Source organism: Molothrus ater, chromosome 7 (assembly GCF_012460135.2).
Source record: "Molothrus ater isolate BHLD 08-10-18 breed brown headed cowbird chromosome 7, BPBGC_Mater_1.1, whole genome shotgun sequence".
NCBI classification, from domain to species: Eukaryota; Metazoa; Chordata; class Aves; order Passeriformes; family Icteridae; genus Molothrus; species Molothrus ater.
The window spans coordinates 21907377-21924945 of record NC_050484.2 but is presented as its reverse complement, the minus strand read 5'-3'; the positions used below and the strand labels follow the sequence as shown (position 1 = coordinate 21924945).

General features: G+C 37.2%; 1 protein-coding gene across 1 annotated transcript in view; it reads right to left on the bottom strand.

Annotated features, from left to right (window-relative positions):
- Positions 1-580: 580 nt before the first annotated feature.
- The window catches only part of RBMS1 (RNA binding motif single stranded interacting protein 1), a 143246-nt gene continuing 126257 nt past the window's right edge, over positions 581-17569 (bottom strand). The window contains exons 7-15 of the mRNA XM_036386717.2: positions 15312-15319; positions 14670-14776; positions 13748-13797; positions 13561-13654; positions 10241-10291; positions 8036-8146; positions 7287-7367; positions 5968-6052; positions 581-3096 (exon numbers count right to left, since the gene is read on the bottom strand). Coding sequence (XP_036242610.1) covers positions 5975-6052; positions 7287-7367; positions 8036-8146; positions 10241-10291; positions 13561-13654; positions 13748-13797; positions 14670-14776; positions 15312-15319 — 580 coding nt within the window. The 3' untranslated portion in view covers positions 581-3096; positions 5968-5974. The remainder of the gene's footprint in view (positions 3097-5967; positions 6053-7286; positions 7368-8035; positions 8147-10240; positions 10292-13560; positions 13655-13747; positions 13798-14669; positions 14777-15311; positions 15320-17569) is intronic.

Sequence of the window (17569 nt, the reverse complement as noted above, 5' to 3'; positions counted from 1 at the left end):
CAGCAGTACTGATCCTGCCAAAAAGATAATAAAATCAGAGATTACCTTTAAAGAAATGCAGGGCTTAAAGATGGCAGCTGGAAGGCCAACACTGGAGATCTCTTTGAAATCCAGTGAAGTGTCACCTCTGCTCTCCAGAACTGGGTATTCCAGCCAATGTCAGCACACATGGGAAGACAAAAGCAGTTGAAGGCAGCGAGCCTGTGCCACCAAAGTGACTCTCCACCTCCAACCTTACCTCAGGAAAATGGCACTTACAGCCCCAGCACACAAGCCTGGTTACACACAACTCCCTGTGTGGGCTGGCACACAGCAGAATGGAATTCTTGCATCCAAATCCGACACCTCATCATAGATTTTTCATATATCTTTTCCTGTTGTGTTTGAAAGAATTAGTGACTTTGTAGTGTGGTGTGAAAGAGTTAAAATTTGGTTTTGATGAAAGATAGAGGAGAAAAAAACCCCAGGCTGTCAAGCAGAAAGCAATTCCAAACATTTCAAAAATAAACACAGAAGTTTTACCATAACCTGTTTGGGTTTTGCCCCAATAAAGGAAGGTCTGAAGGAAAAAGACGATACATTTTCATTTTTTTGGATCTTTTTTATTCAAAAGTTTTCAAAGAAATAAAACAGAAAAAGCTAACAATCTAATCAAATTTACAGTTCAAAAATGTCTTTTGGCGTTTAACAACAAGTCCTAGGAAACAAAACTACAGAGTTATCTTGAACCGGACAAATAAGTTACCACTGGCAAGTTTGTGGCACTAGTAAAACAAAAATAAAAAATTAACTCTCTTGATCATATAGATATCTCTATGAAAATCTTTTTTTTTTTTCAATCTGTACAAAAGGTCTTTCTTCATAAATTAATTTTTTATAATTTAATGGCTGTCTACTATGTGATGTTTAAGTAACTGATTATTTCTTTATGTACAGAGGTTAAATTTCCCAAATCTTACCCAGACAATGAGTATGGCACTTAGTTCAGACATTTCTGGCAGCAACTCTTCCCTCCCTCTAACACAGCTATCATACTGCAGTTTTTAATTAATGCAAAAATAGCAAGTAGTGAGAGATCCAGGTTTGGAAAGTTACCAAATACAGGCAAGGTGCTGCAGGAAGTCTGGACTTTTACAAAGCAGTAATATTCCAGGGAGCATAGAACCAATAATACCACAACTTTTTAAAAAAGAAAAAACAAAAACACATCTCTTATGACTATGCATTTCACTAGAATCTACACTTCTCAGAGCAGCAATTTACTTTTGAAACTATGAAATGTCACCGACATCTATACTCCAATACTCACACAAAATTTAAAAACTAAAAAATACTTGAAAGAAACAACTGCTTAGCCCTAGCTCCTGAGCTAGGATGATTTGGTCTGTGGAAACAGGGAGGGCCAGCAACCTGTCCCAATACAAAAGGAAATAAACTTTGAGGTAGATAACTGATCATATACAGCTGACCAGAGAAGTACACAGTTTTGGAAGACAACTTAATTTATCATTCAATTTAAAACATATGCAATTGTAATAAAAAGCTTTAGTAGCAGTGAATTATCTAATATGTGAAGTACAAATAACTGTGTATTTATGAATCAGGAATTTCATAGTTTCAAAATTGGTTTTCTTTACACTTAACACTTGTAGTGATGATGTAAAGTGTGGCACTGCTTGGATCCAAGTCTTCCTTCATGCTTTTGTGTCCATACATCAATTAAAATTATAAAACCTAAATGCAAATGTACAAAAAAGGCACATTCTCTTAACCGCAAACTGGTCCGGCAAAAATAAAGAGTACAGAAGACGCAATGCTGAGACAAATCAGAATTATTGGTTACTGGCTCTTTGTTCTTTGGTAAAGTTACCTTTTAAAAGTGCCAAGTCTTTTTATTTTTATTTACCTACTATAGAGAGCTAGTACCCAATCAATTATGTTTCTACTTAAATCTCAGCATATGTTTGAAAACGAGTCCTTTAGCTTTTGCCATTTTGCTGTAATAGCAACTTTTCTGTTTGCTACCTCTCAGCACAATCCTCATCCTAAAGCACTATCATTAGTATAAAGGAAGGACAAAAACATTCGGTGATATCTCCACCCCAAACTCCCTACTCTACCTATGCTAAAACTAGAACATCAAGTTAGTTTCTGAAAAAAGGCAAAAAAAGATTTTACATTGCATCATACAGCAGAGTTCCTAAATCATTCAAACTACCAGAGGGAACTATTGGCATATGGCCTTACAAACAATTTATACTATTAAAATTTCCCCAGTCAGAAAATGTGTTTCACACAAAACATTTTTTCCCCTCTTGCATTTCACTACCTTACATATTATGTGAAAAAATCATTAAAAACACTTACTACACATTAAAAAAGCCAAATTTTCAGCAATTTTTATTGACTACCTTTAAAAGCCCTATGCTGCTGTTTTACAAGGCATAATAGACCAGCTCATTTGGTCAAAGCATTCTACACCATTAGTTTGGACTACTTACTGAAACAGCTACAGCATTGAAAGATTTAAGGCAAATTGGAATTTATAGAAAAGGATAAGACACTTCACACTACATTAAAAGAAAAACAGAAAGCTAAGAGACCAGACACTATAACTGCAACACTGCACTAAAGCAACACTCACACACTGCAAGCACAGAACATCATCTTAGATGTTTTACTATTTTAAACTTCAGAAAATCCATTTCATACAAAAAAAAAAAGATAAAAAGAAACAAACAAAATAAAAATAAACCAAAACACAAATTCTGTCATGCACGTGAGTAAGTCTTCGTGGTCATCTGTGCATACCCAGAAATTTGAAGGTTTTTTTTTTTTGCGTCATAACACTTGATAAAAACTTTTTTTTTACTAAAATAAACCTGTTCATGGGAACAGCTACTAGATGAATTTAAGGTTTTTCTTATGCACCTTATAGAACTTATAGCAAAAATAGTTTTAGTTGATTTCATTATAAATAACATTTTCAAGAACCTGTGCAAAACTGTCAATAATTCCTAAAGCACAATTGATCAGTAAAATCCATGATTGTTTCAGCCTTTGCACCCTTCTCCAGGCCAGGTCAACACTGGACATCTGTAACACAGAAAGGTCAGAGCTAGAGCAGAGTTACAATCACACACCTTTTTTCTAATGTTGCTGTCCACAAAATGAACTGATTTCCTATTTTAGACAGCTGTGAGAAGACTCAATGAATCTGAGTATAAACCTGGGAAGTAACACAGGCAGCACTGCAGGTGCTTGGCCCTTCCCAGGATAAGGCTCTCCACCAGGACAGAGCCCGTGCTGCATTTCCCCCTCTCTCCCTAAAACGTGCTCAGCACACAGAGCTCCCATGGGGGAACTGTGAGGCTGCACTCAAAGCTCTTCCCTTCTTTGTTGTTTTCTTGTTGTTGTTGTTCCTTTTAATCGACCAAAAGTGGTTGTGTGTGCTACTCTTGTGCCATGTCCAAGGCTCTGGAAAAGGAACAATAACTTTCTTTTGGTGCAGCTTCAACGAGGCTATGTATGACAGCTAAGACAGACACAGCTACTGTGCCTCCCTGATGGTAATACTGAACAGCAAGTCAGGGCTCATCAAATTTGAAGGCAGACTTCTTAATGTACTGGCTTATGTTGCCACATGGGTTTAAAAAAAATACCCAGCTAATGACAAAAAAGTTTAAACAATTTTTTAATTTTTCAAAGCAAGGCAAAGTTTGGTATTTTAAGGCTTGTACATTTGTAGGTGCATATAAAACAGGTTTGGGGTTTTTTTTTTCCAAGTCCCTTTGACTATTTTTCACATAGAAACAACTTTTTGAGAAGAAACTATAAAGTTATTAAATGTAGCTGCCAGAGGAAAAACACTGTGTATTTCTGAATGACTGCATCCCCTCATGCAAATGTGCTAGTTGTAATTTACCCCTCGAATTATGGGAATATGGGTACTGACTTTCAACAGGACATTCCCAAAAGTGCTGCATGTGCATTTAGAAAGAAGTTTCAGCTTGACAACAGTGACAAAGCCACAACAATCAAGAGACTGCAGTGTTGCCTGTATTTAGGGCACAAAATAACTCTCGATTCCCTCCCCTTCACCTGTCTGAAACAAGAAAAGTGCCAGCATGTTCCAGGACAGAAATATCAAACGCCATGCTCTGAGGCCGAAATCAGCTGGGTAATATTAACCTTCCCCACGTGCCCATTGCTACAGCCTCTGCTGACGCAGATTTCACTTGCTCCCACTGCACATAAATACAGGTAACAGTGCCTCTCTGAAGAATAAAACAAGTGGAGAACTGACTTACAGCAAACACACAGAATTGTTCACAGAGCTTGGATATCTACACAGAGTCATCAATACAAAACGTGTCTCAGATGGCAACAACAACTCATCCTTTCAGGAGACTTAAGGCTGTTCCTCCTGCCTGGCCTCAGTCTATGGGGAAAGACACTGACAGGCTGGGAGAGAGAGGCAGGAGGGGGATGTGACATGCAGGATTCCGCTTCGCTGGCTCCCACAGATCTCTGCTGGTAAGGAGGTTTTACATGCCCACGGGGAAGACTTAAGGCAAAACAAATAATTCCTTGAAAAGCGGTTAACACCAGGCAACAGCCTTGGCATGGGAAACGTGCAGGAGTCATGATTTTAACACCAGGAGATGGATAACGAGAAGAGCCTGTGGCTTTGCTTTCTGCCTGCCCTGGAAGCAAATCAAGGATGTGGGCTTCCTCTAGATGCCAGCATTTGGCCCGACTACAGGAATAACACAGGTCATATGCTGTGCTACGCAGGCTCTGCCGTCTGCTGAACGTGCCAAGTTTCCCCATTGGTTTGTTTCTATCTTTCCGTACAAGAAGCTGTTATGCCAATAATGGGAATGAGAGCACTGCTGTCAAACAGCACAGCTGACCTGCAGGATCAAAGCTAATGCCAAAATGTGTGTTTTGTTGGATCAATACATTTTAGAGAGAGATCACACAATGGTAGCACATAACTGATTTTGATTTTTCAGTATCAAATAAATGCCACAAGGGCTGTAGAAAAACCCTTCTAACATGGCCTCCAGCACATTATTGCAGATGAATGGAATTTTTCAGTGTGAGGTCTTAGAAAATGTGATGTAAAAAATTATGTAGCCAAGTTGCCTGGCTTACAAAGCACTCAAAAAAAAAAAAAAAAGATGAGTTAAGGAAGAACTAAATTCCAGAACTTTAAAACATGGATCATGGAAAAGGGAACAGTTAGTGCAAGTAACATTTTTAGGACGGAAATGTACAGAAAGCAAAACAATTTTGTATGAAGTAAGTTCAGGTAAAGCTAATGATTTGCTAGTAAAAAAGGCCATGCAAGCAGAACCAGAGGAAACCTGGAGTACGAAAAGTAAAACCCTGGAATTAAAGCCAAATGAGGACATGGATTAAAAACAAATTGACAAAACTCTGGGCCAAACTGTTTTTTTTTTCTAGAAAAAAGGATGAGCAGGGAAGTCTTCGGGAGAAAAGGTCAGCAAGGATTTCTACCAGAATGCCTCCCTGCCTGTGGTCTGTAAGTCGGCCACCAAGCTGCTTCTAATCTTACATGTACCACAAAACTAGGCATGATATGTCTATCAGTACAATTCCCTTTAGCATTTTGATTCTTGTATTTTTGCATTAATTCATTGTTGTTCTGTATACAACACGCTGCTAAAATGAACAAATTAAAATCCAACATAATCCAGTTATGGTATAAAGAAATTATTAAAACAATATTACTCAGAATTCATTAATTCATTTCTGGATCCCAGGTTTCCTTCCCTGGCTTTTGACTCTGGCCAAGTTCAAATCAGCTTCACTGTCCCCAGATAGTATCATCAATATTATTTATATGACATTAAAAAAAAGTTCAATACAGAGTACTGTAAATTATGAAATAAAGCATCTTTGAATTCACATCTTTCATGAGACAGGATGAGCCCCTACCTCACAGTTACTTATTTTGCTGATACGTATATGGAGAATGGTCACTGGATGTCTCTACTGTAACCTGTTGCTGGCCACTGGCTTCCTGCAAATAAAAAGGAAGGCAAGTCATGAGACACAAAATCAAGCAGCATTACCTGCAATTTGTATTTCCACTTGACTCATGCAATTAACAGTCTTCAAATCTAAAATCTTCATCACATTTCTCAAGTGAGGTATTCTAAATCTGAGGTGTTAATTTCACCTCGATGAATATTTCAGCAAACAGAGGAATTAAATGATCATGCAAACTTTGTACTTCCTCAGATGCTTTCATGATAATGAAAAGAAAACCCCTCAAACTTTTGACAATATATAAATAAATAGAGAGAGCAAATAACTGCTAGAATATTTTCTATCTGTAGATGTAAAAGAGCATCCTGTCCCTCTCCTTTTGAAGGGGAGGGAGAAGAATGAGATCTACTTACCACACAAACACTATGAGTACTGTGATGGGGTTGGCACTAGGCAACACAAAGAATTGTAGATGGGACTTTGCACCAGGCTCCCCAGAAACCAGGCAATTAATTCAGCTGAGAGTGCTCTGGCAGACAGAGCAATCAGGTAATTACCAGAAGAACTTCTCTGATCCACATGGGCAGATGCACCAAAATGAATCAAACAAATTCTGGAGTTTCTGGATAAACAGACTTTGAAATTAAATGGGTTTTTTTTACAGGCTCTGGAAGAGACTGTCTGGCACTCATTCTGAATATATGAGCTGCAGCATGCCTTGTCTAGCTCCTCTGTTAAAGCAGTACTGACCTATGAAAGGCTGTAAGGTAAGCCAAAGTAGGAGATGAATTATTCAGTTATGCTCTCCAACAAAAGTAATAAATTCCTGTTCGATTGAGAGATATATTAGACAAACATGCACAATCTCCTGAGATGCCAGGGTCAAATCAGGATTCTTTGCAAAAAGCTACAATCAAGGTCTGCTGGCAGATAATTTTGTACACAGGTAAACTAAGTGAAAGATCAAAACTACAATACATTCCCTGGCTTGTTACTACTGGAGTTATGTTTGACAAAACACAGGGTTTGCCTGACCTATGCTCATGGAGCAGATTGCTCTGAGTGTGTACTGCCATAAGTACAGGTAATTCTTTGTTGTAATACTGACTATATTAGTTGAGAATAATGACATTTCATAGTTTTAATACAGGTGGCATTCACAGTACATTCACAGTTACAATATTTGCCTTTGAGCACTAATTTTCCTAGGAAAAAAAAAATGTGTTAATATTTCTTCTCGCTGGTCTTTTATAAAATATACTGACCTCAACAGGAACTGCTGCTGTCTGGACATGTGTGTACTGGGGGATGTAGGCTCCTTGCATAGCTGTTGTGGCTGGCATGTACTAGAAAGACAGATACCATTACATTGAGTGAAAGCCCAATATAAAAGTATTCAAAATACCTGTCATGGTATTGCTTAACAGATATTGACTGTTTCCCTAAAGCAATATACAGGAGAGAAAGACTTTTGTGTCTGAAATCAATTGGTTTTCCAGAAAAGTCATTTATCTATTTTAAGAAAATATAAACTTGGACTTCAAAGACTATGTAAAGGACTTTTCCTTCTCTGTTAATCCCAGCCATAATATTTTCTTTTTTTAACCCCTTCTGGTCTGAAAAGAAGGGTCTTGCAGTTTAGAGGCAAGTCTGAATCTCTTCTGATTTAACTTCTGTTCCACACTTCAAGAGATTAGAGTTGCAGAAAGAAATATAAAGAGTAAAACTAACTATTTTTAATCTTTTGAATGCAACTCTGAAGTTACCTCCAGGATGCCTTTCATTTGTTTTGGTCTATTTTTATTTACTCGTTTCCAATTTCTGATCAGTTAATAGACTGAATAAAAGCTGATGAATATAATTTTAAAATGGAGACAGATCCTAATAATTTACTGGACATAAAATGACTTATAGGATTACTTTTTCCCACATGCAAACTGCACAGGGATACTGTGATCTACATGCAGTATTTTCTACTTGGGTAAGTTCTATTTTGTATGAAATTGCTACATACTGTTCCAGTACTGCCTAATGAAAGATGACTCATCTGCTGTGTCAGAGGGCTTATCATTGATGCAGGCTGTAGTGACATGGTGTGGTCCATGGAGGGAGTCAGAACAGCACCCTGTTAAAACAGAAACAAAGAAATGGTTGCAGCACTCAGATTTAATTTTTGATTTGAGAGTCTAAGTATGGAGTCTCCTTCTGAGGGGATGTACCACGAGAACTCTCCTTAATCCCAGGCACTGACTTGAAAAGCAAGTCTGAGGCATTCTGAATATTTCACTTGAGCATCTGCAGATGCTCAAGGTGGAAGACCTGCTTTGACTTCCTGTTGGACATTCAACTGATGTGCAGTACACTTGAGAGATCTGCTGAAAATGCTTTCCAAAATATGAGTTTAACCAGATGCTGACTTGAAAGCAAAAATTTGCACATGTTACCTGGTACAGATTCACTCAGCTTAAGCTTTGGAATTTCATGCTTCAGGAAGAAACTTTTATCTCATCTTTAGGAATGGTGGCTTTGGAGTTTGTGTTCCTACCCATCACACACAATGTTCACACACGAGGCAGCTGCCCTGCTTAGTGGCTGCTTTCATTAGCACACACATTTCAGAAGAGTGATTTAGCAGTGCTGATTCTTTGTCTAAATACCAGCTGCTCTTGATGATATTTCTATTGCTTCGCTACCATTTTGTTAGATTCATAAAAATTATACTCCAAACTTCTAAACACTTTAGATTGTTAAATATGGACAGCACACAGGTTTTCAGAGTTAGCTGAAATGGAAAATTATCAAGAAATTTCATTTTATCATGTTCCACAAAAACACATTTCCAAATATTTTGTATGACTTATGCTTGCAGAAGGTGTTGATTAAAATTAATGGAGACTCAAAACAACAGAAATAATTGCAGTGTACTGAAAGCAAATATTTTGAATCAATAACTAATCCTTAAAATGAAAAAAAAAAAGAAAAAAAAAGAAGTATAGAATATACTTGGAAAAACAACCATGTGATCAGTGTAGATGAAATGAGTCACAGGCACATCAAACACTGAAAGAATTTCCTGTCTGTAGACTGCAGGCTTCTCTGAAAAGCAAATGAGCAAGACAGCACCTGTCTTTGCACAGGCCAAAACTGAACTTCAGTCTAGAATCTAGGTCTTTATTTGCAACTGTGAAATCTCATCTTGTGTACCTGTGAAACTAATACACCTAAACTAATACCCCATTATATCAACTCTTGTCTTTCACAGCATTATCTGCAGGATGTTGTTCTATGAAAATCTGTGTTGCTAGAGAAGGAAGTTAAAACCTACTCTGTGTACGTGTATTTAACATCAAAAACCACAAATACAACAACAATTAAGTGTGTGAGAAGGTGTTCTGGTTCAACATCACCTTCTCTGCATGCCCAAGAAGAAAATGTTCTGCCAAGATGATTTACATTCTATAATCTGCATGGAGAGGTTAATTAAAGTCAAGACCATATCCCTTCTGCATCTGGAAACAGACCTGTTTGTTAACTGTGGGAGTGCATGTATTCAAGTGCCTGTTGTTATTAGTAATGCTCATCTCAGGAAACCCAGTAGGTCTCAGATGTAATGGTACTTAATTGGCAAATGACACAGACAAGAAGCGAAATGTCACAGGAGAGTAGAGATCAGAATGCCTGACAGTCTGGTTCAGATGCCACAGCCAGAAGTGTAGGGAGACCAGCATTACTCAGGAGTGGTGAAGCCAGAACAAGCTATGCAGGTTTTCTCAAGTGAGTGCCCATAATGTCATTCATATCACCACATCCATCTGTCTTTCACAAATTACCCGGTCTGAACTATTGTAGACCTATTCTAAAACACTGGGTCTCCAATTTCAGCTCCTGAAAGGTAGACAGTATGTAAAGCATTTGGCATTTGCAAAGTGGTTTCCATTTCAAGTAAAATAAAATAAAACAAAACCAAAAAAAACCCAACACCACTACGTTTCCTCTTGGAAGTTTTCTCTAATGGTCCTCATCACATTGATACTCTGAAGGTAGCTTACTTTTTTTCCTAATAAAATGAGGCCCCAGTTCAGGTTACTGTCTTTGTTTCATTTTTCATTTTGATCCATAGAAGTAATTAAGCAGGAACTGACATACTTCCTGTGGTTTAAAGTATGTAAAGTGTTTATATAATAGATAAACACAACAATGGAGAAGCATAAAAACTTACTGGGTGCTGCATTATATATGGTTGAGGCTGCATCCAAGAAGGACTCTGAACCTAGAACAAAATTGGCATTTTATTTTTCATTTAACACATTACTCCAACTTAGATATAGTAATAACCTAAATCATGTTAACATGCCTCCTCCCTTATTTATTGACTTTTTAACCTAATTAGTCCCTCTGTGGAACAACATGGATTTCTATGAAAAATGTATTCATTGTAACCTGTAAATCAGAGACAAGATTTGGAGACCATACACCACATACACCTTTCAGAACAGAAGACAATGTTTTTAGTGCAGGTTTCAGAAACAGTGAAAGGGGTCAAATAGATGAATGGCAGATTTCTGCTACATTGAAAAAGGAAACTCCTTCTGCCTCAGAAATTCCTTTGTGCAAAAGTAATTGGGATCTCCAAAAGTATAGCACCATTTGCCTTCTGGTGTGATCTGATTAAAATAAATTATTGTATTTTCACAACTGAAAAAACCCCAGGAATTCTGCTGTAATTCTGCTGTAAAAAGATCAGGAATTATTGTTCCAGGAAAAAGGAGATTTAGGAGTACTGTTTTCTGAGACATTGTGGTGTGTTATTCCCAAAGCACAGGAAGAGGAGGAGGTTCTGATGAGAGTCCCTGCTCTTGCAACAAGCACATTTTCTCTCCAAAATCAGCGACCACCCAAATACTTCAATTGCAAGAGAATGCCTAACTTTGCATGACAAAGTGAAATATAAAAAGGGAGTGTAAAGGTTATATTGTTATCCTGGTTAAAAAGAGCTGGTTGCAACAGCTCTCTGAAAAAGTGTGCAAGAAAAACTAAAGGTAAGGACAAAAATGTTTCCTCTCCACCTGCTGTAGGTATGTTGGGTAAGGCAGGAATCTGACCTGCACACAGAGCAGGCTCACCACTGCTGCTGGACATTTAAAACCTTTTAAATGCCTCTACCATCATTCCCAGAGTTCTGTGAACAGGACAGGTAAACACACAGCTTTGAAAAAAATCCAGGTGAGGCATTTTCTGGAAGATGAAAATATTTCTTGCCTCTTTTTGGTACTTAGTTTCAAAGCAGAGTTGGGTTTTGGTTTTTTTTTTTTTTTTTTTTTTTTTTTCAGTCAGGAAAAGAGCAAACAGGAGTTCAAAAATGGAATGGAAAAGACTGGAACACTCCCTTTCCTCAGGCAAAATCTTAATGGCAAAAATACCGGTACAGCCTGACTAAAGCTTTGGCTAATCTCACACTTTGATAGTAACTGGCTCAGTGCAGTCATTTGGATATACAGGGGTTGCAGAAACAAACACTAGCCAAAACTTTATTAAATTTGTTTACCTGAATAAGAATAAATCTAGCAGCAGGTTATACCATGCCTCAAAGAAAAAAATAAAACAAAAAAAACTCCAAAAAACCTTTTGCTTGTGTGAGACATGCTGTTGTGTAGAAGACAGAAAGCTGCAGGTTTCAGTGAGAAGGGATCAGTTATAAAGATGTGACTAATACTCAAATTGTGAAACTCTTCTGGCCACGAACCTCCTTCCTCCCCAATACAGAATACTTCAATTTAATTTTCAATTCCAATTACTGTGTCACTTCAAGCATAATGATATTAATAACTCCATCCACAATAATTTAAGCTCCATGCCATGTATATTGAAATCCTTGTAACTACATTTCTGGAAACATAATGGATTGTGGTCTGTCTATCTCAATAAGCCCAAAAAATAATACTGTATTGCTAAGTAGTATGTTTCCATGCCAACTTCCAATTTTTACTTGGATTCTGAATATCAGAGAGTCATATATTGATAAATAATTTATATTTTAATAAAGAATAGCAGTTAATTTTACTGAAATATTTTCCTGGGTAAGAACTTACTGTAATTTCTGAGGTAATGCAGTACCAAGCAGAATGATTCAGTATACTGACAAATACAGTCTAGCACTGTCTGCCAAGAGCAAACATTGTGTTGCATAAGTCACCTCAGAAATTAATATAAAAATAATGCAGCTGCCCTTCAAACCAGAGAATGCTGTTTTAACTCCTACACAATACTTTGCTCATGCAAGACGGCATTAGATGTCCAGACTAATATGAGACAATTCTTCCTCATGCTCCTCTCTTGGAATTGAAGGCTACATGGAAATTTCTGCAGGATACAGCTGATGAAATGGCCCACAGTGCCTCTGCCAGCCTCCTACCTCCCTTTACACACCCTTCCACACTCATTCACACACAGAGCACATCAGAAAGCTCTGCATGTCTCTCTCACTAGAAAGCAAACAGCCTCTTCTTCCCCTGACACATAGAGGTAAGAATCTTCTAAATTTATTTAGTTTGGGTTATTTATGACCTGAATCACTGCTGTTTACTCCATCTATGTGTTAAACAGTAAAATGCCAAAAAAGCTCATAATTTGGCATACAGTGCCATAATTGGCATATCTCAAGTAGTAATTACAGAGCACACATCCGAGACTGCCATACTAGTTGTATTTAAAGCGAGTTCTTTGTAAACTGAAATGTACAATGCCCTAAAATTGAGGATTGCTAAGAGATCTATATCAAAGTGCTAAAACTGTTCCATGTAATTTCCCAATGTGTTGAATTGTATATCAATATCCCTTGCGAGGACTCAAGATGGCACCTATCAAAATCCCTCTTCAGAAAGCTTTGGACTGAAAACGTCCACAATTTATATTTTAATTCATTATTCAAAATAAAGTAGCCTTTGGTTTAGAAATACTGTCCTAGGCTATTAAATGCTTTACTCCTAATACAAAAACACTGAATTTGAATTCCAAAGTAATTTGACCTCGGAGCTCTTTTTTTAAAATTTCCTTCTCTAATGTGAAGAATGTTTCTGTACCCTCTTAGTACAACTACATAAGATATTATTGTTGGGCTTTCTGAGAAAAACACAGAGAAAAGCTCAAAATGCATGGAGAGCATCTTTAAAAATAAATTTAATTAAACCAATAAGGCTTTAAATAAAGAATAATTACTCATATATAGTGGTGACATTAAAATAATTTGCCTGAGAGAAAATGAAAAATCTCCCATGAAAGGCAGAAATGGCTACAAATCCCTCAGCCATCAGCACAAGTTGGGGACTTGGTATTGCAAGACACCAGGGTCTCATTAAAGCACTGTGCTTCCTGAAACACACACTCAGGTTTTCAGGCTGTCACTTTCATGCTGTACAGCACAAGGAGGCCACTTCATTAAAATGTAACATTATTGGAAACCTCATAAAACCAGATGCAACAATTGATAAATAAACATAAGCTCCAATGAACCATTTCAGCTACCAAGCTCTAAATACAAACCTGGTATGTAGAAACTGGAGAAGCAATATATGGCGTAATAGATGTCTGAGTGATCATTCTGTTTGCTGTAATACTGTAGGGTGATGGATAAAATCTAGAAAATGCAGAAATATTTATTAAATGCTAGTTCTGTGCATCTTTCATAATGCAAACATATTTTTTCTTAGTGTGACATTACTCAACATACCCATTTTGTAAAGCAGCTGTGGTTGGATCATATGTGAGTGTCATTCCAGCCTTAAAAAAAAAAAAAAGTGGAAAAGAAAGAGTGGACAAAATAAATTTTAATTGTAAATTATTTCTCTTTAGTTGTCTCATTTTTAACTGAAAATTTGTATTGAAATAATTTATTAAAACTTAGGGAAAGGTTAATTGACAGAAGTAAGTATACAGTGAAGAGAATTAGCAATATTGTTTGTGAATACAAGTTTCCATGTTCCCATTATGAGGAACAAAATGCAACCTATTAAACACCTGGCTAAAAGTACATGTGTGTTTGAGATTCAGGGCATGCAGATGATTATGTTAGGGTGTTGCCTACAATATATGACCTATAAGGTTGAATGGGGACTGTAGTTTTTCAGAAGGCACATTTGAATTTTCCTGTGTAATATAAATGAGGCGTTTGGGCTTGCTAGCCACAGTAAGTCTATGAAACTATTATCTTGAACATTAAAGTTTAAAACAACTGTTGACTAAAAACAATAATGCTGCATGGCACTGGTATACTATTTTAATCTTGTGAAAGTGGTGTGCATTTTAGTGTTGCATAGATCAAAGGATTATTTCTGCATGTAAGCACAGTTATGTGCTGGTAGTTTAATAATATGAGAAAGCTGAAGTTTATATAATGACCAAGTTGAAGGAGATTTTATTGTTCACTTCAATGAGACAGGACTCGGAGTTTCACATTTTGCCTTTTCTCCTCAGAAAAAAGACATGGTTAAGTGTTTTGTTTTACAGACACACAAACTGTCAGGTAAGAGCTGCTTGCACATTTTTAATATGCCAAAGACCCAAGCCAAGAAGTCTCAATGCCTATCATTTTCCTAAGTATTCATTATTGCACACCCACACTAAAGCTTGAAGAGAGGACTTACAAGTCTCACCTCGCCTTCTCTGTGCCATGCTCTTCCATTCTGTATGTATTTATTCTGATTCTGCCTCTTCTTCTGTCCTCCATCAGCAAACTTGCACAATAAAGGTTCTGCAGGAGCTGAGAAGAAAGAAGAAAAATTAGTTGAAGCAGCATTGATACCTAGGTGCTCAACTCTCCAAATGAGGTATGGTTTTAAGTTATATTCCAAATATGACACTTAAATAACATAGAGCTGTATTACAGCATCAACAGCTGTTCAGCATAGCACAAAGACAGCTGCCACACACAAACAGTGCATCTGGAATGCCTTATCTATTTGATTTTGAACTACTGCTGTAAAACCTGTTGGAAGGAAGCATGGTCTGTATATCCTGAGTATGTGTCTCTTGGTCTGGATTCAACAAGAACTGTCATCTAAATTCTGAGCTTTGTCTCTTTGGAATTGTATCTAAGGAGGATGGAGAAAAAGTCTGGCCAAAGGTCTGTAATACATTCTCCCCACCCTTTGGAGGTTTCAGTAATGTCCCAAAATGTACAAGTGCTTTACTCATCCAGAAGAGGCATCTTTATGTCCTGAGGCCTTGCTCTGAGAAAATGCCACAGTTGTCCATTCCCATTTTATCCCTGCTCTATAAAGAGCACCCAATGCAACCAGAAATTCTTCAAGATTGTCCTTTGGGGGTTTTTTGCATACTGCCATGAAACAGCATCACCATACTTTACTATTTTTCCTTGTTGTTGTTATTATTATTTTTCCTAATACAATCCTGACCATGACCTCAATTTTTAATGTCAGAATTGAAGCAGTGAAAAGGTTTGCATAGCATTCTTTTTTTCCCTGTTCTTAGCTTCCACATTTCCAAGTACCTATGGCTGAAGCACAGCTCTGCTGCATCACACCACACCCTCCCTAATCACAGGGTGGAAGCACTGTTATGACTTGGATGTAAACTCTTCTCTGCCAATAATTCCTGACACATGAGCTGTCTAAGCTTTACCATGACACTCCTCCAGTCACTCTCTGTTTGGAAACATCTTCATGAGACATGGCTGGACCTGAAAACATACAAGTTTCCAAATGCAGAGTAAACACATGGGGTGGGAAGGCCACCTGCAAAAAAACAACCCCAAGAAAAATTTTCAACAAAATCTATTAATATAACCATGGTGAGTGCTGATGTCTCTTCACCCTGTCTGCATTTGCAAAAGATGATTGGTACTGAAAACCTCAGGGATGCGTAACCTCACAAAGAGCTTGACTTTTAAAACTTTGGCACAAAACAGGCATTAATGGCCCAGTCATCCCTGGCTTTGGATGTCACACCTAAAACACTAGCTCTGTTTCTACTGGAAAAATATCCACTTCCTGCATGACACATCTTTTGACAGCCTTCTCTATAAAAAAGGAGACAGAACTGGTGTGTGGTTCCCCGTCTCACCTCCAGCAGTGACCACACAGGTCAGAGACCTGGACGTCTCCTACCTGGGTGCTGTTATACAGAGTGTCAGACTGTAACATTAAACATGACAACCAAATAAATTTAAAATGTATTATCCTTCAGAGAATGGTAATTAAAACTCTATAATCATAAAATAAACCAGGAAAAAGCTAGGTTAATGCCACTGGAAAAATATAGGAGACCTATGGATGATGAGTAAATGAACAAGGAAATAACAGAAACCTTAAAGTAGGAGAAAAAATGGAAAATATTGTCTTCAAAACCTTGTATTTCTGAGGGGATCTCTGGCATTAACAAAACTGACTTTTGTTTTGAGGTCTTCTATTATGTGAAGCAACTTCTGTTTCAACATATTTGGAGCAAAAAGGTACTATATCAATATGGTGATGGATGATTCGATGCTGCTTTGTAAAAGCTATATTCAATAACCTTAGTCATAGCACACAGCATTTCAGTCCATACAGTTTGGCTGAAATAAGAGGAGGTAATCTCAGAATATGTTAGCCAATATGGATAAATTTCTCAGGTTCTGATCTGAAATAATTTTGGTTGGTTTGACACAGAGTGGAAAACAAAAATCCATTGGACACTGAGAGAGGAGGTCCAAATACTGAAGTTAACTGCCTTAAATTAAAAAAAAAGCTCTTCCCCAAGTTGAACATCTTTGTCTATTTTTACATTATTTCAAAAATACTATTTTGTGAGGAGCATATGTGACTTCCAAAATATGCATATAAAATTTTGGATGAAAAATCAAAATTTCATTTCAAAATTCAATTTCTCTGGCATGAGAACAGTACAGAAAGACATCAGAAAAAGATTTCTGGCCCTGACATTCTGTATTATAGCACTCACAGGTAGTAAATGCTTTATTTAAACCTGCATTATGCTTTCTTCAAAAATCCCTACAATGAATTATAAAAAAACTTTTTAGAAAGCATCATTTGTGCTTGCATTTCCCATCATTGTCTCAACATAAATATCTTTTCTTAAAAAAACAGAGTAAACCCGTCCAACTGTTTGAATAAAATGTTCATAAAAACCTATTTTAAGAATAAATCTGAATTTTTTTGTCAGTAGATAACTCAAAACAGCTACATTTTCTATGATTAAACATCTTCTGTGTTACGTTGTAAAAATTCTCCAACAAATTTAAAGAGGAAGAAAAAATGGAGTCAGAATTATACACATATACTGGATTTTGCATACATAATATCCAAAACCTGCATCAATGAAGAAACCCAAGCATTTAAAGAGCTATCGATTTGTGATCTACTAGAAGTTAGTGCTCACACTAAAAAACCCCTTGCAGACCATCTATTAAACACAGCACTTCTGTGAGCAGGCTGTACAGCATTTGCCTTCCCTGATTCTGCTTCAAGATCTGGCTGCTGACACTGGGGACAGCTCCAGTGGAAAGCCCAACTGCAATTTTTGGCTGCTCTTCCAC